At 41.4% G+C, this 24,495-nt stretch overlaps 1 protein-coding gene across 2 annotated transcripts in view; it reads right to left on the bottom strand.

Moving 5' to 3' along the window:
* The window catches only part of TECRL (trans-2,3-enoyl-CoA reductase like), a 61,920-nt gene that overhangs the window by 10,255 nt on the left and 27,170 nt on the right, over positions 1 to 24,495 (bottom strand). For both annotated transcript variants that reach the window (XM_029086693.1, XM_010174815.1), the window contains exons 3-6: positions 17,169 to 17,213; positions 15,809 to 15,912; positions 3,854 to 3,969; positions 1,092 to 1,197 (exon numbers count right to left, since the gene is read on the bottom strand). In XM_029086693.1, coding sequence (XP_028942526.1) covers positions 1,092 to 1,197; positions 3,854 to 3,969; positions 15,809 to 15,912; positions 17,169 to 17,213 — 371 coding nt within the window. The remainder of the gene's footprint in view (positions 1 to 1,091; positions 1,198 to 3,853; positions 3,970 to 15,808; positions 15,913 to 17,168; positions 17,214 to 24,495) is intronic.

The raw sequence follows: 24,495 nt of genomic DNA, 5'->3' as shown, positions 1-24,495 counted from the left end.
TCATGATCATGTTCTTGCTCTGTTTAGGGGTCACTACTCCCATCCTGTGTACAAGGGAAAAACAAAACCCACCAGCCAAACAATTGAAACCACCTTGGAGACTAGATAAAGCCTTCCTATGTGTCTAAGTTAAGGGTCCCGTGCTCAGTACCTTCTCAGGAAGAGCAGTGTGCTGGGACTGGCTGCAGCTTCATCACATAAACTGTGCTGCAAGTCAGGCTTTCTCTTTTTAATTTTTTTATGCAATGCCACTGTGGGGACAACAGTAAGTATGGGTCTTTAACTCCCACGTGCATGTATCATTTTGGAAACGGCACTCTGATTCCAAAGTCACTTAGGTTTTGTTTTGGTTTTGGGGGTTTTTTTTCTAAACACTGTGTATTGTAAAACAGCATCTCTAGTTGTGTATCTCATTACCTCCTTTCTGACTGGAATTGAGTCAAGACCCTATCATGGTCATACATCTCCTTCACTAAAATCTTAAATGTATTGCAAAATACACTGAATGGGATGGAGTGGGGTGGGGGGAATGATACAAAACAACCGAGACTGAGTATGTGAAGTAAACGAAAGGAGAACCTATGAGTAATGACACGCAGCTGAAACTTAGGAGGCTTTGGGAGGCAGAAGTCTTTAGACTTTCTTCCTGAGGCCTCCACCTATAGAAAGATAATTTTTTTTTTTTCCTCCTTGTAATTTGATTTTAGCTTCATAATACAAGGCCTGTCTCTTGCTCTATATTTATATTGCACTGAGGAAGTGGAGTGTGATTTCTGTCAGCATTGCTAGATGTTGCAGCAAAATATCTCATAATAAAATAGTATTCAGTCTGAAAAATATCTTGGACATGACAATCAGCCCCTTGGGTGGATGAGTCAAAGTGGACATTGACATGCAGGAGCTAAATGGACATTGATTTCAGTTCATGTCCTTGGGGACATGGCCCTGAAATTCTGCCTATATTAGTATTTTGACTAATCATAATTCCTGGAGCTAGAAAATAAATTATTTTTTATTTTCCTATCTTCTTCCAAGGACTGCTTTGATATGAGGATATTCTCTCTTACACAAAATGATAAACATGTTGTCACCTTTATCATATTTTTCAGAGGAGTGTGCCCTCCCGAAAGCTTGTGAACAAATAACGTCTCCAGCAGATGTCTGATGTAGTGTAAACAATGGCAGAAGCAGGCCAAACTGGAAGGAAAAAAAAAAAAAAAGGAAATTAAGGTAAGTGAAAGATTGCTTTTATAACTTCACAGTTTAATGTCACAAAAGGAATAAGGACTAATATTCCAAAACTGCAGAGTCACACTGAAATCATGGGGTTTAAGATACTGTCTTAATTGAAGCATCTGGAACCAAGGATTAATGGAATCATTTTCAGTGTTATACAAAGTTGCTTTCATTTTGCAAGGAAGCAACTTATTTTTACTAGCTTTGAATTAAAAAGAGCTCCTCAAGCTCTGAATGTGATACATAGCCCTGACAAGACATTAAAACAGAACAGCTGTGTATACAAGCAGGCGTCTGCTGTGCTTTTCCAAAAGACGTCTCCCACGTTTTAAGGCCACCTTAATGCTCCTGTAGGATGTGTCTGACATTTAAAAACCTTCTGAATATCTTCTGAATGGTTTCCTTGTCCTTTGCCAACTCGAGTAGCTGCACAGAGGTAGTTTATATTTCATTTCCTTGTGGACGCAAAATGAGATTTTGTTGCAAAGTTAATCCATTCTGATGGCTTTTTTGTTGCCCGTTACAAAGAAATGAGGTAATTGTTGTAGAAATTATTATACTGATTCACTTTTGAGGAAGATTATGAAACAATAACAGGCATTGCTGATTTGCTTCCGAGAATGAGTTGCAGCTCATAGAGACTGAGTTTCAGAAACAAATGTCAAGAGTGATTCCTGGTGGCATTTTATCTTGGTTACATTTACCGTACTACCAGAGTTTGTCTCACTGCAAACCAATTATAAGACATAAATGAAAAGTGGTTTTCAGCATGTGAAATCTCAAATACTTTTATTACGCATCTTGTATGGTAGCCAGAGTCAAAGATTAAACAATTTCAAAGTAATTAAACCAGAGAGAGTTGAGCTAAGAAAATTTCAAACAATTAACGACTTATCTAAAGTCTGGAGCAAACTTCCAGCTTTGCTGGGAATTTTAAAATTAATTTGGCTTAGGATGGAGACCTCAGATGAACCCATTAAGGAGTGGTCACTGGAAGGATTCTGCACACCCCTTGCCCACTTAGAAGAAGTTAAAACTATTGCTGGTTCTCTGTGCTACCAGAAACTCTCTCCTTTTAAGTGTATGAGCAAGAGAAGGAAGGCAAGCATCTTGCAGCTCTGGATTTGAATTCAGCTTTCTGTGTTCTCATTCCCAGCTCCACTATCTCCCTTAATGTCTCTTCAAGTCTCTGTTCCTCCATCTGTAAATGTTACTGTTACTCACTGTGTTTCTCTGCTCTATACCAGCTCCCTTGATTCTGCAATTATAGTGTGGAAAAAGTCCTGTGGGAAAGCTACACAGTTCCATGAGGCTCCTAGTTCCTTGTGTGTCCTCCCACTTCCAGTGCTCCAACTTATGCAGCCAACAGCTCCTTGATCACATTCCACGCCTCTGCCAGGCACTAATTCCCCAGAATGGGGACAGTCATACAGAAAAGAACTAAGTTCCTTAAGTGTGAAAGTTCCCAGCCTGCCTGATGCATTAACCACCGTCTTGTAGAGGGGTACAGTTGGTGGTGGCAGTGCCTTGAGCCTCCCTGCCAGTTATCATGTGTAGCTGCTTGCCACTTTCTTGTCTGTAACAGCTCTTAATCCTTCCCATTGATCAGGTCTGCTTTGTTTCTTTCAGAGTCCTTCAAAGGGCTTGGGAATGGCAGGGGCTGTCAAAGGTCATAAAAGGCTATTTTGGTTGGCTGTCCTCTCTTCATTGCTTCTTGAGTTCTAGCAGATTAAGCAGGTTGCATTTCCTTGTGGTCAGCTCCTACTGTATTATATTGGAGCTGTTTAATTTTCCTTGTCAGCATTACTGTTCCAGCAATTGAGAAAAACAAGGCTATCTGGTTTATGCTTATATATGAGCTTGTCTGATTTGTTTCTCTACAGCTAGATACAATTTGTGCTCTTCACTGTTCTGTAACAGTGGCCGAAGTCTTATTTTTGGTTTTGACTTAAGTGTTTTATTTCTTCTAAGTCTTTCGGTGCTCAAATAAGCCACACATGGCCCTGGGGAAGAGTTACAGTTAAAAGAGGTTAGTTTCAAATATCAGATTACCCCCTCTGAATTCCTATGGTGCTTCTTTTGAGTTTCTCAGTTGTTCTTGACCTAAGTCATGACATGCAGACCTCTCAAAATTCCTCCTTGTTGTGCCTAGGTGTGAGCTGGTGTGGGGATAGTTATCTTCTGTGCTGGATGCTGATGCTACTTATCTTATGAGTGAGAATGCACTGTGAAGAGACTGGGAGTGGGACATGTAAAATCTTGTCCTCTCTTCTCTGTCAAGTGTGACTTTGGGTTACTACCTGCTGTGTTTATTAGTTCACCTTCTGTACAGGCTGTGTGTCTAGAGTGCAAATTAATCGGGGAAAATACTACATCTCCCATTGTGACCCGGTGCAGTGATCATTGCAACTGGGATCCCATTTTTGGTCAGGCTTATGAGTGCTGCTAAAATGCCAAACCACTATTGATAAGAACCATTTGAAACTCCCACTGACTCTGAGACTAGGCATGCAGCCTCGCACCCCCCTGTAACTTCCTCAGCCCTGGAAATTCAATCTCCACCCATCCCTCTGGCTCCCTGTCCTCCAGGAAAATAGTTGACACACGTGTCACTTACTGGACCACTGGGTGGCGGAAGTTCTTCGTACTTTCCACTTGATCATAAATAGTTGAGAGGCGAATGTAAAATAGTAGATATATTAGAAGAGGCCCGGTGTATTCTGTTAGGAAAAACTGGAAATTAAAAAGAAAATGGCTGTATCAGAGTAGGAAATTTAACCAATAAAGGCATGAGAAAAAGAATACCCTTATTCACAACACCTATTCATCCTTCAAATGTTATTTTAGCTTAACTTTGAGGATTTATATTACACATACTTTTTTTCTGCGGTCTCTTTAGCAAAGGAGTAAAATTCATCTAGAAAATGAGAGAGTTTTCTGTGCAGAACATTAACCCAGTCAGGAAAGCTTCATGGAAAGTGGTCAAAATCACAGTTATCTCCTCCTCATACTTTTGGCTGTGCCATCAGATGCCTATTTGGAATCCAAATAACACTGAAAATCAAGGCCCAAAAGCTGAAGGCAGCTTTCTTTCTGACAGGTTTTTTTTACAATTAAGTGATACATCAGTTAAAAGCCAAGCAAGCATGACAGAAACAAACATAGCTTTGAATCCTGGTTGCTAGCAGAGACATTTGGAAGGGATGGATCACTGCTTGGAATTTGGTGGTAGGTGGAAGAGCAGAACCTGCCTGCCTGGTGAACAGCACTTGGAGCTTTTGTTCAGTGATCCAGATTCATAACTAATGGGCCATTTGGCTTTAAGGTGGCTATTTGCACTGCTGTAGAATTGCAATGGATAAATACCTGTGGCTTAAGGAAGCAACACTGAATTTAGACTACCTTTCTCAAAAGTAGTATTTGGCAGGCAGTCTGACCCCCAGCGTGCTGTTCCTCTAATCGCTCTTCAGAAGAGCTTTGAAATAAAAAGGTTTTCCAGCAGAAATACTCTGCAGTTAGGTTTCCTTCATTTGGGACACCCAGTACTATTTCTATTCCTCTATTACAGGGGGAAACATTTTCAAATTTCAGCCTTTTATAGCAGGACTATTTCCAAAAGTAAGACTTAAGTGTTCCCTACCAGGGAAATGTAAGATTCTATTTTGTTCCACATAACACTGTGATTTCTGTGCTCGATTGAGACTCTGTATGATCCCAAGAGAGGTTGTGTGTGTGTGTGTGTGTGTGTGTGTGTGAAAACATTGAATCAAGGAGTGTCTAAGAGCCCACACTGTTATGGAACACATTACAGCCAAGGGCTTATTAGAATTTTGTCCTGATAGCAGTTGTATGGTTCTGTTCCTAACTGTTTGTAAGCCCACTGTGTTAGGCACTCTGCAAACACTGTAAGAGACAGCTCCCACTATTAAAACCTAATACTCTAAATATGGACAATGGTGGTACAGGAAACAGAGGTGTAGATGATAAGGCCTGGGTAGGTCAGTGTAAGAGCTTGGGATGAGCTTTCTTCAGCGTAGCTTTTTCTCTCAGACATGAGTTGCACCAGAAAATACACCTGTAACTGCCATCTTTTTTCTTCTGTTGGGCGTGAACATATTACAAAGCTGCCAGGAAAAGTTTGGCAGGACCTAGCATCAAGTTGTGGTTACTTGTCACTGCAACAAGTGCTCTCCTTTTACCCCCTGGCTGACTTCAGTTGCTGAAAGGAGAAGGAAATCTTCAGGATTTAGTAAAAAATCCAGTCTGTATTTAACAGCCAAAGCTACCAGGCATGTGATATCCTGAATCCCTGTGACTCGGTGAGGAGGTGTTTTTGATGTAGGAGGGGGGATGCAGGGCCTTCCATCAGAGGAATTCAGAGAAGCAGCTGAGAGCACCAACAGCAGCTCTTGAACTGGGGTTTGTGGAGGTGAGGAGTATCAGCATGCTCAGGGTGCTTTACAGGCTGGGGAGAAGGTGCCATCTTATCCGTGTGTGAGACACAAATCATTAATCACCCATGTGGAGGCAGGTGATACAGGGTCAGCTGTAAGATTTGCAATCAAAGCAGGTATTGTCTAGCAGGCAGGACTGTATTTGCCTTTGTCATACCTGCATCACACGGCTGGAACATAGTTAAGATAAGTAGCATTCTGCTTTAGAGGATGACATTTAATTTGCTGTAGTGGTTGGTTGGGATTTTTTTATATTTTGGATGAGTTTAAGTCTGTTTCTTTCTGTTGCACCTCCCATGCTGCAACCTCTGCTCTCCTTCTCTGGCCCACTGATTTTAAATTCATCAGAAATAAAAAGCGAGTTCCAGAAAGGCAGGCAGAGAAACTCTGCTAAAAATCCCATGAGTTCAAGTGGGTAGAATGGAAAGTAGTCTTAAATTAACACAAAATTACAATCAGATCTAACCATTGGCAATCAAAGGCAAGCACCATTCTTTTACTATTGATTCTCAATGAATACATGCAATTAAGCCTACCTAGTGTCTTCATATTCATCCTATAGCTGACTAATTGCTGGGCTTGGGCATTATTAGTTGTGTTAATGATCAGTTCAACCTATCATTTTTACAGATGCTCAAAAAACTTACAAAATTACTAAGATACTAGTTCTTGTTGACATATCATGCAAAAATAATAATCAAATTTTAAATAAACCTGAAAATAACATCGTAGCTTGTAGTTTACGGACAAAAGAAACAGCATTTTGTAAAAACAAAAAAGTGATCATTTACAACACATTTTCTTCTGCAGAAATGTAAAATACACCCAATATTAAGAAAATTACTTAGTTGTTACCGTCTTGTGGGCCTGCCTAAATTGTTTTGATGTATTTGGTGCAGCCAAATACAGTGGTCCATAGGAAACACAAAAATATTTTTATGAAGGAGCATTACATTTCTATTACAATGTGCATAGCTCAACAGGATGTAACTGTTAAGCTCATCATTAATTCCCTGAAGAAAGAAAACAAGAGATTTCCCCTTTTTTCTGTATCTTGCATAGCGTCCAGTTCTCTTACCTTCCTTCTCTCCTCTCCAGTGTCTGGCATTATACTCTATATACATCTTATTCTCAGTGACATAGAGAAACCGTTCTTGAACTGAACCTCTCCCAGGCATGAGCTCCATACAGGGTGCTAAACTCAAGCTTCTTTACCTGACTCAATTATCAGGTCCTTGGAGATCTGGTTCAGTAATACCTAAACTACATAAACAGCAAAATGGAGATCTGAAATATGTCAAAAGAAAGCTAATGTGGGTGTCTCCATCATCCAAGTGATGATGAGAAAAATGGGAAAAAAATACAGGATAGCTAATTCACAAACCAGCAAGGCATCTCATCTTGCATGAGCGAGATTGTACCTGCTTCTTTTATCTCTGTTCAGATGATCATGCTAGTAACACCTTGCTGAACTGAGCAACAATCAAACCAGGTCAGGAATTATAATCCCAGACTTGATGAGACAGAGGGTATATTTAGGGAGAGATGAATGCAGCAGTGGTGAAAGGAGCTCTTTAAAGTTATTTCAGGGAATGAGAGGTGAATTTTCTGGCTGGTAGGGGCAGCTGGCATACTGCATGACACTATCCCAACAGGACTACTGCAGGGAATGGAAAGATTTTTGTGAGTTAATAGAACCATGTGTACCAGTTGGGAAAAGGCAGAAAAGGACAAAAGGAAGCTATAAATAGAAAGGGTGGAGTGGAGGGAGTCTGAATGAAGTCCAACAGAACCTTTACAAATGAACAGCCCATGGATTAGCAATCTTTACATGAGGGCATCAGCTAATTCTTCTTTGTAATGTTTACGACATGCCCTTTCTGTGATACCACACAACACGCTTTATCTTGTATCATGTTGCCTTTTGGCATGGTCTCACATTATCTCATTTATGACAAGCTGCAAAGCAGAGCTGAGGAAAGGCCATACAGCCTTTTCCATACTGATCCCTTCCCACAGCTCTTTCCATGCCATGTAGGGGCAGTTTCCCAGTTCATCGGTGCCGGTCATGATGTTTTCTCTTCCACTGCCAACGGGATGTCTGGGTTCAAGCAGGGGAAGTGAAGGCAATAGTACGAGGAGAATACCTGCAGCCGGGACAATGACTTTGGGTCATTGCCTGAAACCCTTGGCACAGCAAGAGATACAAAATAGCTCAAGCATGCCCTGGGTAACTTTGATGGAAAAGCAGCTGCAGAACATAAATTATCTAATGGGAAGGCCTTGGTTTCACTGATATGTGTGAGACAAAGGCACTAGTTGCAAGCCTGAGACAGGGTCAGACTAAGACAGTATGTACCACGTAAAGAGAAGGATCCACTGATACCAGACAGGCAGATCATTTCTATGTGCAAATGTACAGAGAGCAGCTGGGATTTCTGAGAAACAAAAGAGAAACAGGCAGCTGAACACCACCAAGTCCCCAAATCACATTAAACTTAGCATCTAGCTACCTTAGACTATTTTTACAATCCCAGCCCTAAGTACTCTTGAGTTAATGACCATTCCGAAACATTATTAATTTCTGGACTAATTTCTACTTCATATGCTGTGCGACCTCATTAAAGGCCATACAGTTACCTGGGGATGATAATGGCATAATTTTAGCAGCATCTCTATATCATCACCTTTTAAAAATGTTTGTATTTTCGTGTTTGCAAAACTCCTCAGCAGCACCAGTTTTGCGTCAAGTGATACAGTTCTTAAGGGCTGGTTGAATATTCAATTATTTTTGTTCCATTTCTCATAGAACTGTCAGATCCATTCTACAAAACTTATATAACACATGCAGGGGTACTTGAAACTTCCCTTGTCTGGGCAGATTTTACAGTGACTCAGTGTCTAGGAGTATTTTAGGCTGCAGCTCAATATTTACTGCAAATACCAGAGATAGGGATGTATTTGCTGTAGGATTTTATAGGCAAATTGCAGCTGACTCAGGACAGCCTCAGGAGCTGGGGATTAAACAGTGATGGGTGCTGTTTCTCCCTGAGCCTGGCCTGTGCTCCCTCTGTGGGAGAAGGGAGGTGAAATCCCAGCTTCCTCCTGTCTCTTCTTCTGAGACTGAATTGTCTAAAACCACTGGTTTGGCATCAGACCACCCCATACTCTGGTCAAGATTCTCCCCTGTGAGCACAAGCTTTTGCATGTTTCTTACTCAAAATGGAAAAATTACTGCAAATTAACAAATGTTCTTCTTATACACACACCGTATACGCATGTTATATATGTTTGTTCCTACACATATTCAGCAAAGCACTCAAGTTCTGTTTGTAACCAAAAACCAATGTGAGTTCAGATTTTCTGCCAAAGCTTTATGGTACTTTGACAGCATTTTGAAATCTGACCTATAACACGTAGCCTGTTAAAATGTGTACCCACCATCTGCTATGTAGATACCTAAATGAAACAGTGCTTTTAAACATTTGGCTGTCACTAATAACCTCAACCAGCTCTTCCACAGTGTTTTTTATCCAGAAGTCTCAAAACACTTTGTAAAGAGGAAAATACTCTTATTTTCTTGCCATGGATCTGGAAACTGAGATACAGAGAAATTCAGTGATTTGTCAAGATCACCAGACAAGATGGGCAAAGACTGACAAAGGGGCACATGGTCCTCTCAAACACTCGTTCACTCTCCTCTTTGTGGTCTCCTTACCCTCAGTATGCAGTTGGGAAAAATTCCCCATACAAAATAATTTTGCCAGGCTTACACATTCTAAGGGAACTAAAACTTCTCAAATTTGCATAGATTCACAAATTGTCAAACTCCCTAGTTACTTTGAATACAAATAGGAAAGGGTCTACACTTACCAGTACCATACATCAAGTAGCTCTTTGTTCCTTAACTAGCAGCTTTAAGCATAAAGTTGTCTATAACTGAAAGAAACAGCTTGTTCTGCTTATACTTACTGAATTCCCTCTACCTTCTTTTTGCGCTTCAAGCAGTAAAAACTCAAGGGTATTACTATAAACACTTATGCATAGTTTCTGCAGCCTGTACTGTGCTCAACAGCGACTAAAACATTAACCGCTCAGAATTAATTTTCCTAGTAGCTCCATAACTCCCTTTGGCACCTGAAAAATTGACATGCTGGCATGGTTCATCATGAGCTTGTGGCATTTGTTGCTAAGACCAAGAGAAATTATTGCAACACTGTTTGCCTTACTAGAAGCAGCATCTGAGGAATCCCAATCAGCCAGTTGGGCAGTTTCTGAGGTCTCCTCTTCCCTTATCAGTTGACTTCATACTGCTACTGGGCAGTAACAAAGAGCCAAAAGTATATGTGGCCCAAGGAAAGGCACAAACAATATAAAATGATGGCAAGAAATCAGGCAAATGCAAGCTGTTCTCTCCTGATAACCCTCGAGGCTGAAAACTATTAGGCTTAATTAAATGAAAAATAAGACCGATCTTGTGTGTGTAGTTTGCCTTTGTGAAAGGTTACAATGTTTTGAAAGTTCATAGCATTTGACTGGGATCAGCTCAAGATTTGGCTAGCTGTACCAAGGGAGAGCAACACTTACTGCGTGTAATGTTATGTATTCAAGCAGAAACCTCTGACAATTAGGAACTGTTAGCTGTAAAATGGAGGTGCTTTGCGTTACAAATAATTGTAGTTGGAAAAGGGGCAGTAGAGGAAATAGTCACTTCTTTTTGTCCTGGAGAATATCTTCTATGATCAAATTATCTATTGATCCAAGAGATTTAGCAATGAAAAAACATTTGGGCATTTCTCTCTCTTTGGCACTTCGTTGTAGTCATCCTTAACCTACTCACAGATTTACATAGAATCACACATTCTGTTTATTTGGTACTGCTGCTAAGTTTTCCAGGTGCCCACAATTCCCTGAAAGTGTTATTCAATTTGTAAGGACCTGGCCCACAACTGTGTTTGAACTGGCCACAAAATTTGCAAGCTCTGATATGCATCCACTGAGAAATATATTCAGTGACATTCTCCCACTGATACATCCTACAGATCCTCAGCTCTCTCTCTTATCTTGATCTCAAATTCCTTCCTAAGCAATGATCATGAGTGTTCTTATGTTTATCTTCTTCACACTCGCCCACTAGTTTTCTGGGTCTCCCAGCCCTCCCACTCCTTCACATTCCTCAGATCTTATCTTTTTTCTTCTGTTATAATTGCCTGTATTTCTACATCCCATTGAGAGGTTATAAACCTCTATTGAAGTCTCTTCTTCTGTTCACATGTTAGGGAAAACATCTTAAGTTGTTCCCCATGGGAAGCCCAAAGCTGACCCTGAGTATAGAGAAGGTTGAGAAAATGAGTCTGCAGCAGTCCAGCTCCCTCTTTTTCAAACCCATCAATACTCATAAATTGCTTCGTATCACGCTCATCCCACAGACTTCATGGGATAGTTCCACATTTACAGGACTAACAGAGTGAGCTCTGCCAGCCACAGTCAGAGCAAACCGCTCCTCCCCTATTCACCACCCACCCACACCCACAGAAAAGAAAAACGTCAGTGCACGTGCACTGTGTGAGTAAGAGGAGAGAACCATGCTGACCGAAATACTGCCTTCCCCCCAAGAGACCAGGCACACCTTGTTATTCAGTGCAGCATGCACTTCCCCACTGTGTACACCTGCTAGACGTAACCACAAAGCTTCAAACATAGATCTCTTGGCCTCTCATTCACTTTCCACAATGTCTAACTCAGTGATATTTTTGCTTGCTAGCCAGAAGTGAACAGAACAGTTAGTGAAAGCATAGATTTTCAGATTTCAAAAATGTTCTCATGTTTAAATAAGTCTTAATCTCTACATTTCTAAATTGAGCAGAATCTTTTTTCACTGAAAAATTTGAAATTATTCCAAAAAATATGTATAATATCTTAAACCTGCTAAATACAGTTCCATGTTTCAGCCAGCTCTGTTTTACACCAGCAGAAGTCTATTAAAGTGGTAACTCACATCAGAGAGAATCAACAATTTTCTCTGTCATTATTTGTTTGTACCATAGAGCTGTGTGGCATCAGTCACACAGGGAGGGTACGCGGGCCAGGGAGATTGTAGAAACACAAAGCAAAAAAAAAATGCACAGCCTAAGGAACTATAATCTAAGCAAATGGAGCAGTTCTGCTGCCAGCCTCAGTATTTTAAGGCTCTCGCGAGTCAAAGTATTTGAGCAATCCCTAATTTTAAATCACAGTTACAAAAAATATTTACTGGAGTGCTGTATTTCAGGGTTAATCTTATGAAATTCACAGACTTGGAGGTAAAATATATTTTTCACAGTTCTACACTGTTTTCTCAGTTCTATTTTGATCCTTCTGGTAGCCTGCCCGGGTAGCAACTAGACAACAGAAGCTGATACATCAGAAATTGCAATCACTGCTCAAATGAGGAAAGCTTTATTGGAGGTCTGAAGTTGAGCAGGAAGAATGGTTTCCTTTTTCCTTTTGACTACAGCAGCAGTATGCATTCTTAGCGGTAAAATGCCAGCCATTTTTTCAAAAAAGTCACATGCAGCACTGCAATATAGAAAAAGAGGTCTCTGTCAAACATGCTTAGGCCCCAAATTGGACAGATTAAAAATAAAACCCATCACTCTAGTGCTGGGAATTTCAAACACCCCTGGGGGTGCAATCTTTGCAGGAGGCATATAGAAAAGATCTGTAAACTCAGCTCCCATTAGTATCTCTGCAGCAGCAGTCAGCAAACCTCAACTGTCCCCTCCAGGTAGGGTAAAGGAATTGGTAAATCTTGTGTAGACGTAAATTATGTGTTTCAGGTAATATTTGTTTTATAAAAAAGAAAGCAGAGTAGAAAGAGTTCTAACAAAATCCGTGATACTAAGAAAGAGGTTTTGTTTTCTCCCTGAATTGCTTTCTGGAAGTGAGCCTTGAGGGACTCCATTCTTCTAAAAGAGCTATCTGAGGTTGGGTTTCTACCCACATTATTCCAGGAAAGGGCCTCATTCTCAAAAGAGATTGACAAGTAATTGCTCCAGTGGAGGAGAACTCACCCCAGTTTGTCCTCTCTCCTCACTCAGAGCAACGCAGCTTCTAGTACTTGTTGAAATCTGGTAAGCCAATCTCAGAGATGTGGTGTAACCTGAGCCCAGGTGATGTCTGGGCTTTCACAGCAAAAACCACCAAAATATTTCTGTCACTGTTCAACCATGTTTTAAGAAGGCTGAGTATGGGAAAGAAACATCCTTTCTATGAAGTGGCAGCCCCTGACAGAGGGACTGAATAGACAACAGGAGACAACAAACTCTTGAGCCACCAAGGTGGAGTGTGACAGAGAACCTGAATGCTTCAAAAGGGAAGCTGAGGTTTCTTGATTCAGAAATATGCTCATAGACTTAGGGACCCAAACTGTTTGGGAAGAGACAACAGCATCATCTTTTATTTTACAACATGCCCAGAGAGGCTACTACTCCCAGGAGGTGGAGGTGGATACCACTTTCCCCTTTTAAAAAACACAAACTCATTGTCTTGGTGTAAACCCCCGGAATTGAGGGGCCTTAGTGTTCTTGATCCTCAGGTGGGCATCTCAAGTGTGATCTCCAATGAGGTGACAAAGTCCCAGAAGACCCACCTCTGTGCTTAGTTTTCCCCTAGACAGTTCCATGCCCAGTTCATCAACCTCTGGACCACATATCTCCATGTGCTTCTGTGTCTATTTTTGGAGTCCAGATCTGAATGTGGCCCTTTGTACCTCAGCTATCATATGCTAACAAGATAAGAATATTTTTATTCTGTGCCCTGTTTATTTAAATGTCAACCCTTTAAATCAGAAGCATCCCTCACTGTGTGCATAAATCTGATAGACCATCAAGGGGGATGGGAGAATGGGAGCTCCAAGCACATTAAAAATCGCAGTAAAACTATACATCCTGTGTACAGATACATTCTTAGTTGCTATTGTTAGAACACAATCTTCTATGAACTTTTTCTCTATTGCTATAGACTAGCTATAATATAAAAATCTCTTGACTGTTTAAATGATGTGGCTATGAAGAAGATTTCTCCCACTGAGAAGAGACAATTTAAAATATGGAACATAATGAATAAGATGAATATTCAGAAACTCATGGAGTCAACTTTCTGCACACACAGATTAAATCGTTAAAACATGCCACTGCCTGCAGTATTGACACCTAGTCATAACCACACTATTTATAATGGGATATTAAGCTTTAGTTGTGTTACCGTCTTAGGCTACATAAACCACCAGGAAAGGAGAGAATAAATAAGGCTCTTGCAGATGACTTAGTTGTAGCAAACAGGAGGCTGCACTACTCGCAATTTCGCTTTGCAAGGAAATTTCACGGTTGAGAGGTGGTGAGATGAGCTGGGGTGGAAACAGGACCCCAACTAGCACTCATCAGTATGGCCCTAGTAGGCCATTAATCAGTATGGCAATCAAGGGGGTAAACTCAGCCTTGGTAAATTCACAGACCTCTACTGAAACGGGTAGGTCACACAGTGTGAGCTGCTCTAACTTCACTGTCACCACCTGGGGGATTTGGGTCCATTTGTTAGAACTGGAAAGGTTAGATACAGGTCATGGTCTTGTTCATAGCGGCTAAAACCTCCCAGAATTTGTGCTGTTAGAGGCTATATGCTTCCCTGGAGAGAGAAAGGTACGTGAGCTTGAGCAGGTGAAATGGATATATGACCTTACAGTGCTGATCTAGAAAGAACTGTAAAAATTAGAGCTGTAAAATAGCATGTCCTTTCTAAGTGTCTTGTAATAATGCTTCCTAACCCAGTGACCTACTGGAGAGAAGAACCAATAGTATCATCTGCAAGATGCCTAAAGACCTAACACTCATAAGCTCCATCCATATAGGCACAGCCAAGAAAGGACAGTGACTTGTCAGTTGGCTTTGTGGTCACTCCACATGAGCAGGGTGTCATCTGTGGGCTGCCTGAGGGTAAGAATCTAATAATCTGGCCTACGGCCATGGTTCCAGTTAGCAAAAACTCACTTGCTTCATCAAAGGAATTGCAAGCAATTGGCGATTTGTTTTCCATTGCTGTGAAAAGTCTCATCATGGGTTTTATGGCATTCATGGCTTTCAGAAACTGTAGCTCTATCTCGCAGCAGAAATCAGGAATCTCGTTACCCGATATACAGATGCAGGCTGTTTGTTCCTCCAGCCAACACAATAAAGGCAAACTACAGCAAAAACTAGGTCAGTCTAGTAGTGAGACTACTTTCAGCTCTACCACCTATGCCCGCTGCAGGATCTTGGAAAGGTCTCTTCATCTCCCACTCCTTCACTGTCCTTTCAAACCCTTCTGCTGTCTTCTGTCTTTGGGCTGTGAAACAATTGAATCTTTCACTTCCTCCTTGCACAGATGAGCCCGTAAGTTTAGAGTTCCCCACCACCCCGTTCGGGTGAAACATGCTGCCTCTCTCCTGCCGCCCTGACCTTCCAGCAGCTGCTTATAGGAGAATAACTGAAGTCAAACTGAGACCAGATGGAAAAACAGACCGTGATTCTACCCACAGCATAATACAGGCATTGTTGCTCACGATTAATGCTTTTGTTTTACAAAGAAATTCAAAAGTTTTGTGATTCCTGAGCCTGGCTGGGCATCTTCTGCCTGCAATCCTTGGCCTCACTACTCTCTCAGAACTGTTCTTTGAGTGAACAAAGAGTAAGGCATTCCCATCCAATAATTTTCCTGCATTAGTAACAGGATTACCAGAAATACATTTTTTCTTTTTAATATCCTTCCACTTTCAAAGCTGAGGAGCCTTGCAGCAAATGAATGTATCTGGCTACAGGTCCTGCACAGGCATATAAATACTAGCTGAGCTAAAACTATTTGTTCAAATTGATTTTTTTTTTCCCTCAGGCAATATTGTTATGTCCACCTTCTAATCTATAATATGATTTCAGAGTTAGCATTTGATAACTTGGCTCACTATCCATTTAATTCTGTTTTGACTGATAATAAAGTAATTACACCATTTGACGTAGGGGAGGACAGGCTGAGGAAGTTGGAGTAATTTCATGCTGAAACACATTGTACATTAAAAATCACATTGTTTGTTGCAAGAACATACTTACTGTGGTCCAACCGACCTGCTGACCCAGGTCTGTAAAATACAACGTAATGATGGAGGAAACGGCGAGGCTTTGAATGTTAATGGAATCCTTCAGATAGGGCCCATCTGTAATGACAAAAAGGGAAGAGGAGATGGCATGAATAACAGGCATCCTCTCAGAGGCTCAGCATAATGCATAGGCTGCCCTGCTAATGGACAAGGTGTAGGCTCAGCTTGTATTCTGATTTATTTTGGCTACTTGGTACCTATTCTCCAGGCTAGCAACTTTGAGTATTTCTATGAGAGTTATTCTCATCTCATTTTAACAAAAGCATTAGGCTGTCATGACAATGGGTGGCAATGCATAGCAATTGTTACAATGCTATCTCTGTTAATCTAGACCATTAGAGACACGCCATGCTATCGCACAGACAATTTCATAGAGCACTTTTTGTTATGCTTTGCAAGACTAATGAGAAAGTCAATGTTATGCAGTGCCTCCCTCACTGATAATCTTTTGCTGAAGCGTTTGCATTCTCAGGCTATTTTACAATAGGTGGCACCATCATGATGAATGCAACTTCTCGGACAAAGGCCCACAGTCCAAGATTTCTTTGTAAGCTGTCTGACCCAGGCAGACCAGGTGTATCTGAGCATTACATTTATTTTCACAGTATTCTGAGGTATCTGCTTCCAGTCCTGATGGACTGAGAGTGTACAGGCAGAGACGTAAAACAGCGGTATCTTCTTCTCTTTTTTTTTTATAGAGGCATTTAGCTGAATACTGGGAAACCCCAACCGCCACTGGCATGGGGTGTTGCCATGGCTACAACACTTCTTTTCTCTTTTCCACTTTGTCTTGTGTCTCCCTTTCCATATATATTTGTTGACTGTTTAAATCATTGAGGGTGCTGAGTCCTCATTTTCTAGGGCTCTGCAATACTATGTGTCCACAGACCAAATGCCACACAGCCCATAGCAGCTTCATCTCCCACTGCCACATCCACCAAGAACTGGTATACTGGCACAAAAAAAGAGGCTGCCTCCTGCAGCCAGTTGCATCTTCTGATCAGGATGTGAACAAGTGTTAAAATGGACAATGCAGTGAGTGAGGGAACTAAGTGAATGGTTTTAAAACTGCCTTGTCTTCATTATTTGATCATACACTGTATTCTGAAACATGTTTACTCAGTGGTTAGGAAAACCATTAGATTCCTTTATTAATGAGAAAGCTAAGTTGTTAATCATTTCTATCAATTAATGAAAAAGTGCTAACAGCTTACCCAATAACACAAACAGAGAGAGAAATACTGTTAGAAGGAGAACTTGCCAGAAGATTAGTAATACATTAGGTGGCTGTATTCAACCATATGAACACTTACTGCGTTCTAGTTGCAGGCCAACACGGGAAGGGTACCACTGGGGACCTGTTCAAATCATAAAGCATGGCTGTTAATTTCATGGTGGAGGATATACAATTCCCTTTCTGTTAGTATTCTTTTTAGCTGATAGCTACAAATGTGAGATGTAAAAAAAACAAAATCCTCTCTTGGTCTCAGCTATACAAGGAGAATACAAGACAGACAAGAGGAGCACAAAATGCACACATTAAAGCAGAAATCCCTTCTCCACACTTGAGTGTTGGAAGAGCCAATCTCAATGCCAAATGCTCCATCGGTGCACAAAAAGTAGGCACATGTATGCCACTGGGAAGTATAAAGAGGACCCTATTACTATATTCACCAAAACTCCATACTAAATGTGTCAGTCTTGCCCCTCCCTACAAAATAGTATTTGTTCTACAGTCTGGTCCAAAGGGGTTGGTTTTTCCCATTTGGAATATAAAACCTGAGTAGGGATGCCCAGCTAGCACTAGTTCTTGATCATGTGTTAATCAGGCAAATAGAGACACAAAAAGCAGAGGCACCTGAGTAGCTAATACTGGATTACATACGACTTCCATGATACCCATCAACTTAAGGATATACCCTAGAAGGAGATTTTTAAATGCTCTCGTTTAAAGTTTGCTCTTAAATGCACAATAGCAGTTGGCAGTTGTTATGAGGTGCCCTTTGATGATTTTGGACAGAGACCCGTCAGTTTGTTCAAACAGGTACAGGTCTGCAGCTGCATTTATGTATTTCTCTCAGTGTCAGGGCAAGTGGGTGAGTGCCACAGAGAGACTGCAGAAGGGTTCATGGCTGTTGAAATTGTTAACTTGTCCAGCTCTCTGCAGTGCCTATAGGCTGTGCCCCTCCAGCTGTGCTGGCTGAATGGACCATATACAAGCACTCCTCCTTTACATCAGAAAGACACATAACTTAGCTTAACACACACACACACTTCAGTTTGCTCTTGCAGGTTTTTAGGGTTGACCTGGCAAATTTTTAGGGGTGACCTGGAGCAGCCTGAGGAGACCTTACACAGTCCATGGTGTTGACTGAGATTTGAGGGCAGCAAAGTCTAACAGAGGAAAGTGAGGGAACAGCTGCACTATCACCACCCCCATTTCTACCACACTTGTCTTTATTTTCTTTGACACACCTTAGGACAGTTGATAGCCTGAAAGAGATTTGCTTTTTCTCTTCAGTTCAAAGTGTGTGTCAAATTGGTCAAATAAAGATGTAGTTTTCTTTAGACCTATCTTACAATTGTTAGTATTCCTGTATTTAAGATACTAGTATTCCCGTACCTTAAACAAATGGAAAAAAAAATTTCTGCAATGACTTTGCTGAAATGTTTGAACACTTGCCCCAAGAAACTGTGAGATCTACTTTTCTGGAGATAGTCAGGCCTCAGCTGGAGAAGACCTTGAGCACTCTTATAGGACTTGAAAGTTGGCCCTGCTCTAAGCAGGAGCCTGGACCAGATGAACTTTGCAGGTGGCTTCTACCTCAACTGTATTTCAAGATGATCAAGAGAGCTTGTTCACCCCACCAGCTGCCAGCTGGAGGGGAAGGGGAGCTGTACAGTGTGCACTGCACCCACTGTGCAGTGGCACCCAATACACTCTCATTTCAAAAGCACTTGGTCTGAGTTTTGTAGGCAAGAACAGGCATTAGATGAACCCATGAGCCAGGGCTAATAGCAGGAGCTGAGACATCCATCAAGTAAGTCACAAACATTTTTTTTCAAGGTACCACAACAATCCATGGCTATTAAAGATAAAAAAAAAAAAGGAAGATAGAGAAAGAGCAGCTGTCTGACTTGTCAAGGAAGATATGATTTGCTCCAGGACAGCAGATATCAATAGTTATTTGGGAGCCTGAAATGCAATGTACTTGTGTTAAATTGGAATCTTTCTCCCAGCCCCCCTCCTACCCCCATATTACAGTGCGTTTCAATAAAAGCCAATTTACCTGATCCTGTGGCAGTGTGCTTTTAGGTATGGCTCATAATCTTCTCAAGGGCAAACGGACGTTGTGCGTTTAAGCACGTCATCCCACATTTCCAGTCCTTTAGCCTCAGTACACTGTTATGTTCAAACATACTCAGATTTAGACAGATGGAAGTGTGCCTTTGCTGCTGCTTGTCTGCAGTGACCTTGTTACCACACCACTGTGTCTCTCTGGTTTCCAGACCAGCCTTGGGATGCTATGTGTATTTTGCTGGAGGGACCTGGAATTAGCTATTGGGATGTTCTTTGCCGGCTATTAATATTGGGATGGGGCACAAGCTAATGTGAAGTGGAAATGCTATGCAAATAGAGTAGGGGACAAATTTTGGAAGGGTTATTTGTTGTACCTGCCAGTATTTAAAACAAAAATAAAAACATAAGTAACCCAACAGGGTATATAAAAACTGACAGCCACCTTTAATTTGATCATACTGAACTATGAAACCACCTGTTAATACTGGATATAAAAAGGAGTTGTAGTGCTATTAAACAACTATCTAAATGCTTGCTAAAATGACAGCCTTAGTGCCATGCCCAGATGCCAATACCATTATGCAAAGATGCACAGAAAACCAAGTTCTACTGGTCTTGCTGCTCACACAGTTTGTTTTTTCACTGCATTTATACTAGAATTTCAGTAAATTAATCAGCTGACAATCACAGGAACTATGGACAGTTTTAAAAGCATCCAAAGGTACTCCAACCACATGATTTAAAATGACTTTAATGTGTTCTCCACACTTAAATATCACAAGAGGTTTTGAAAATACAACAACTAAGAAATCTAAGTAGCAGGTACTTTCTAATAGTTACGAAATTAAAGAGGTCAGTCTAATTTTTATTAAGTTTCATAAAGAACCTTCCATACAAATTTGTTAGTGTGCTGGTTATTCTGTAGTAAATTACATAATCAAATGCCTATTTGTCCCAAAGTATTTATGAAGTTATGTGAACTTGTATGAGAGCAAAGGTGTAACATAATGAAGACCTCTCTTGCTGGGAAATTCGGTGTGTTCCTTGGAACGCGGATCTGCAAAAGCTCTTCTGCTGGGGAGCGAGGAGTCTAAGAAATGCTCTTCTCAGTGATGCCCAATGGTAGGACAAGGAGCAATGGGTGTGAGCTGGAACACAGGAGGTTCCGCTTAAACTTGAGAAGAAACTTCTTTATGGTGAGGGTGACAGAGCACTGGAACAGGCTGCCCAGGGAGGTTGTGAAGTCTCCTTCTCTGGAGACATTCAAGACCTGCCTGGACGCCTTCCTGTGTGATCTCATTTAGGTTCCTGCTCTGGCAGGGGGATTGGACTAGATGATCTTTTGAGGTCCCTTCCCATCCCTAACATTCTGTGATTCTGTGAAATGCAAAACAGAGCTGACAGACACAGTTTGGAGATAATTAGTAGATTGACTTTCCACAATCAGCTAATTTTATTATCGGTTAAAATGTTTGCTTCTCATTGTACGTCACCACCCGTGCATTTCTAATAACAAATAGCCTTAATAATTACAAGCAATACCTGCTGTGATATGAATAGGATGATATGAACAACAAAATTACTATAACCAATCAGCAGCAGCATGTTGTTTAAATTTGCAGAAACACAGGAAATTATGGGGACCACTGCAACACCAATATCCCTTATACCATCATAAAATATTACACATTAGCTGAGAAGTGTAACAGCACTTGCTCATGTGAAATGAGCATGGCTGAAATGCATTCCACCATCTTAACCAGACAGTAGTTTTGATATCTATGTAGCAATAAGAAGAGATTGTTAGGAAAGATTCACACATTAGTATGTGTGGGGATGGTGGTTTTGTGCATAATATATACAGACAGACAGACATACCAACACACATATTATCTGAAAACTTGCCAAGGTATTTCCTTGACAAGTAAATGCTGAACAAACACAGCTGTTCCATGTTCACAACCTTAAACAGCAACAGTCATAAGTGTTGGTTCTCTTGGTTGCAGCAGGTGTGTTTGAATGTTCTCAGGAATGCTTTGGAGAACAGATAGCACCGTGCTGACAGTTGCATCCTTTGCTGGACTGAAGTTTGTGTACTCTTGCTTCATTGAGCTGACAGCAGGAAAGTGGGATGCTGAAATGACTTAAAAAATGCTGCTGCTTTCTGCTTTTATTTGGAAGAAAAGGTTACGGGATTTATTGCGCTAACGTCGCACTTGAGTGATTCCTGACCATGATGGCAGTAAGCAAAGAACACCCAAAAAACCACAGTAAAAGTAAGCTGGGCCACAGGACAAAGAGGGAAGGTCTCTGAAGTTATTACTTACTCTACTCGCCTTCGCTGTAATAAAAGACAGCGGCTGAGTACTGCTGAGTACTCGGAATGAGCACTTGAGGAATTGCAGCTCCCAGCAGCAAGCCTGGAGCAAGCAAGGCCCCAGCTTCCCTTCACCTGGCCTGGCTCAAAAGGTCCTCTTTGGCCACAGATCAAAAGATGTTTTGCTGCTTTGACCCGCTAAATGCCATTTTTTCAGAGCTAGTGCAGAAAGACCAGCTATAGCCAGGTCCCCTCCAGGTACTGCCCAGCTGTACCAGCCTGGCACCGTACTGAGCTCCTGAGCCCAGCTGGGCTTGCAGGGGCCAGGCTACCTGCTTCTACCTCTCCCTAAGTCTTTAGGGCACAGGGATGGCCTTGGGAAGGCACATGCTGTGTCCAGGATCACTCAGCTAGGCTCTGTTTTTCTTGTAGAAGGACCTTTGATATGAGGTATCAGAATACTTAAAGAGCAGGAGCAAGGTCTTGAACTAGATCCATGTTTTTAAGGGAAGTCAGTGGAAAGAGCAAATCCAGTGTGTCCTGTTCAGGAAAAACTCAGCAGGGTACTGAATTGGATTATTTTTGATGGCTCCACATCCAGGCCATGTGTTTTACAAAGGCACCCTGACCTCTAGTTGCTATGAGGACACAAATAACCACTTTCTTAATGACATGGGGAATTTTAAAAAGGAGCTATTTCATCATAAGCATCCATTTCTTTCTTCTGGTTGCACATACGAATGCATCTAGGTACAACCATACTGCTTGCACAGCGAGACCAAGCAGTGGGCTGGCTGAACAGATGTCTCCAGATATTGGTTAAGACTAACAGTGCTAAGGACGGGGCCTGGCCAAGGGGCAGAGCAACACGCGCTTCCCAGAGACTACTAAGGAAATAAGCCCCAGCCTGACAAAGTGTCTGGCTACATGCTTCCTTTTTAGCTATCTGTTTGATTGTTCCCATTGGCCTTAAATGCTTAAAATCTGTGATCATCTATTTTTCCTACATAAAGTCATATAACTGTCACCCTGGCACCTCCACTGAAGCCCCGCAGAGCCTGATCCAGAAGGTTTTTCAGACCATGCCTAACATCTCTGTAGCAAAGATATTATATTGCATACAATGCCTGTAGCCATTCAGCTTAAAAAGTGTCAGAATTTTGCATTTCTTGCCCAGGATCTGGCAAGCAGGATAGCTTTGTCCATTCATTGGTTCCTGGGAGCAGTTAATCTCCTGTGACTGTGCCCAGATGTGGAGTTCCAACCCATGGAACTCTGCACTGCACCTCGGGTCACAAATTCACTTGATTGCATTTCCATTGAAAAAACATACAAATGCCTGAACTTGTTGAAGAACAGAACACTCCTCTCTCTCCCCCTGCTTTTTTTTTTTCCCTGAAAATAAAAATCTCAGATTTCAGCTATATTCTAATTAGGCAATAATGGATGAATTTCTTAAGAGTCAGCATAGTTTTTCTTAATGAAGATCGATTGTTATTAGCGGTAAACAGAAAATTATTTGTCATTTAGACATCAATTTATGTCACTAGCTTTCAATTTTCCTGATGAAACAGCTTGACACTGAACGCAACTGTGGAAATTTAGACAAAAAGCATCAGAAACTAAAAGCAAGCAAGCATGCAGCATTTAGATGCATATTCTAATATTTTTGCTACAATGTTTCTCCTTTCCACTTCCAAAAAAAAAAAAAAAAAAGAGAAAAGGAAAAAGAAAAGCCAGCCCTGTGCATTTCAATTTTCCATGTAGCCTGCTGCAGAAAGTATAATTAATTTTGATCTTTCTGTGTAGATTTGCATTTAAATTAATGTGCGTGGGCAAGGGAAGGGAAAGGGAAGGAGGCTCACCTTTTATTTTATTAATAACAATCATAGAGCGGAATACAGAGAAACAAGAAAATACTCTGACAAGGCTGGAGCTCAAAGCAACATTCCCATAAGGGGCTGCCCTTAATGAGTGTGTGGCACACAGTCCCTGCACAGAGGAGTGCACTGTCACTGCGGGGTGCTGGCGGGCAGGTTGGTCACTGAAGCTGGACTCTGCGTAATGGGTTTGGGGAGTCTTTTGATCAGTGACCCTCAGGGAGGACTGTGTCCTGTGATCCACGCGCTAAAATTGCACTGAGTTTGCGTCGTATTTGCGGAGAGTTGTGTTGTGGCTCTGAAATGCCAACCCCAATTAAAGGAGAAAGGATTAATTTATGCAGATTGAAGATCTGTATTCTAGCAGGTACCTTTGTCTTTGACTCTCCTGTCTCTAGAAGTTCAGAAAGGCTAACAAAGGTAATTGTTGAGCTAGCAGGGGGATATGAGAATTTGAGCAGGATTCTCTTCCTAAACATAAACTCTATCAGTGAAGCCCTCATACAAAGGGCCACCCAAACATGAGACACTGCATGTTAAGAAATGCCAAACTAAATATGTGTTTCAGGGACTAAAAATATCCTTCCTTCTCTATCTGCCCGTCCATATTCTAACATGGGATCTTTAAAAATACAGCTTAATGTTTGGTGATTTATGAAATCAGTTGCTGTCTATCTGAATCCTTAGCTGCTTAAGTACCTTTACTGGTGTGACTGTAGCCAACCCAGTCAAGGGTTTCATAGGCAGCAAAGCAGAGCATTTAAACACAGGGATCTGACCATCCTCATAGTCTCAGAAAATAGGAGCAATAATATATAAAGACCAGTTTTATAATGTTGTTTCATTTAAATCCTTTGTTCATGTTCAACCTGTGCCAGGTTGTGAGAGAACAAACAGTGCTGTGCCTCGCAGGATTACAGATACGCTATTTCAGGACGCTGATAACAAAGGTCATTGCCTCCTCGCTTCAGAAAGCTGTAGTTTGGATACTGCTGCAATCAGCACGACTGCTAAGTACACGTAGGTAGCAGCTCTCCACAGAGCTGCGCAAGGGGCAGAGAGCAGAGATCTAGTGAGTTCACTGTTTTACCCCACGCTGCTTGCACGCTGTCCGAGTGTGGTACAGCATCAGTGCACATTAC

Source organism: Antrostomus carolinensis, unplaced genomic scaffold, assembly GCF_000700745.2.
Source record: "Antrostomus carolinensis isolate BGI_N321 unplaced genomic scaffold, ASM70074v2 scaffold8139, whole genome shotgun sequence".
Lineage (NCBI taxonomy): Eukaryota > Metazoa > Chordata > Aves > Caprimulgiformes > Caprimulgidae > Antrostomus > Antrostomus carolinensis.
This window is presented reverse-complemented; position numbering and strand designations above follow the sequence as displayed.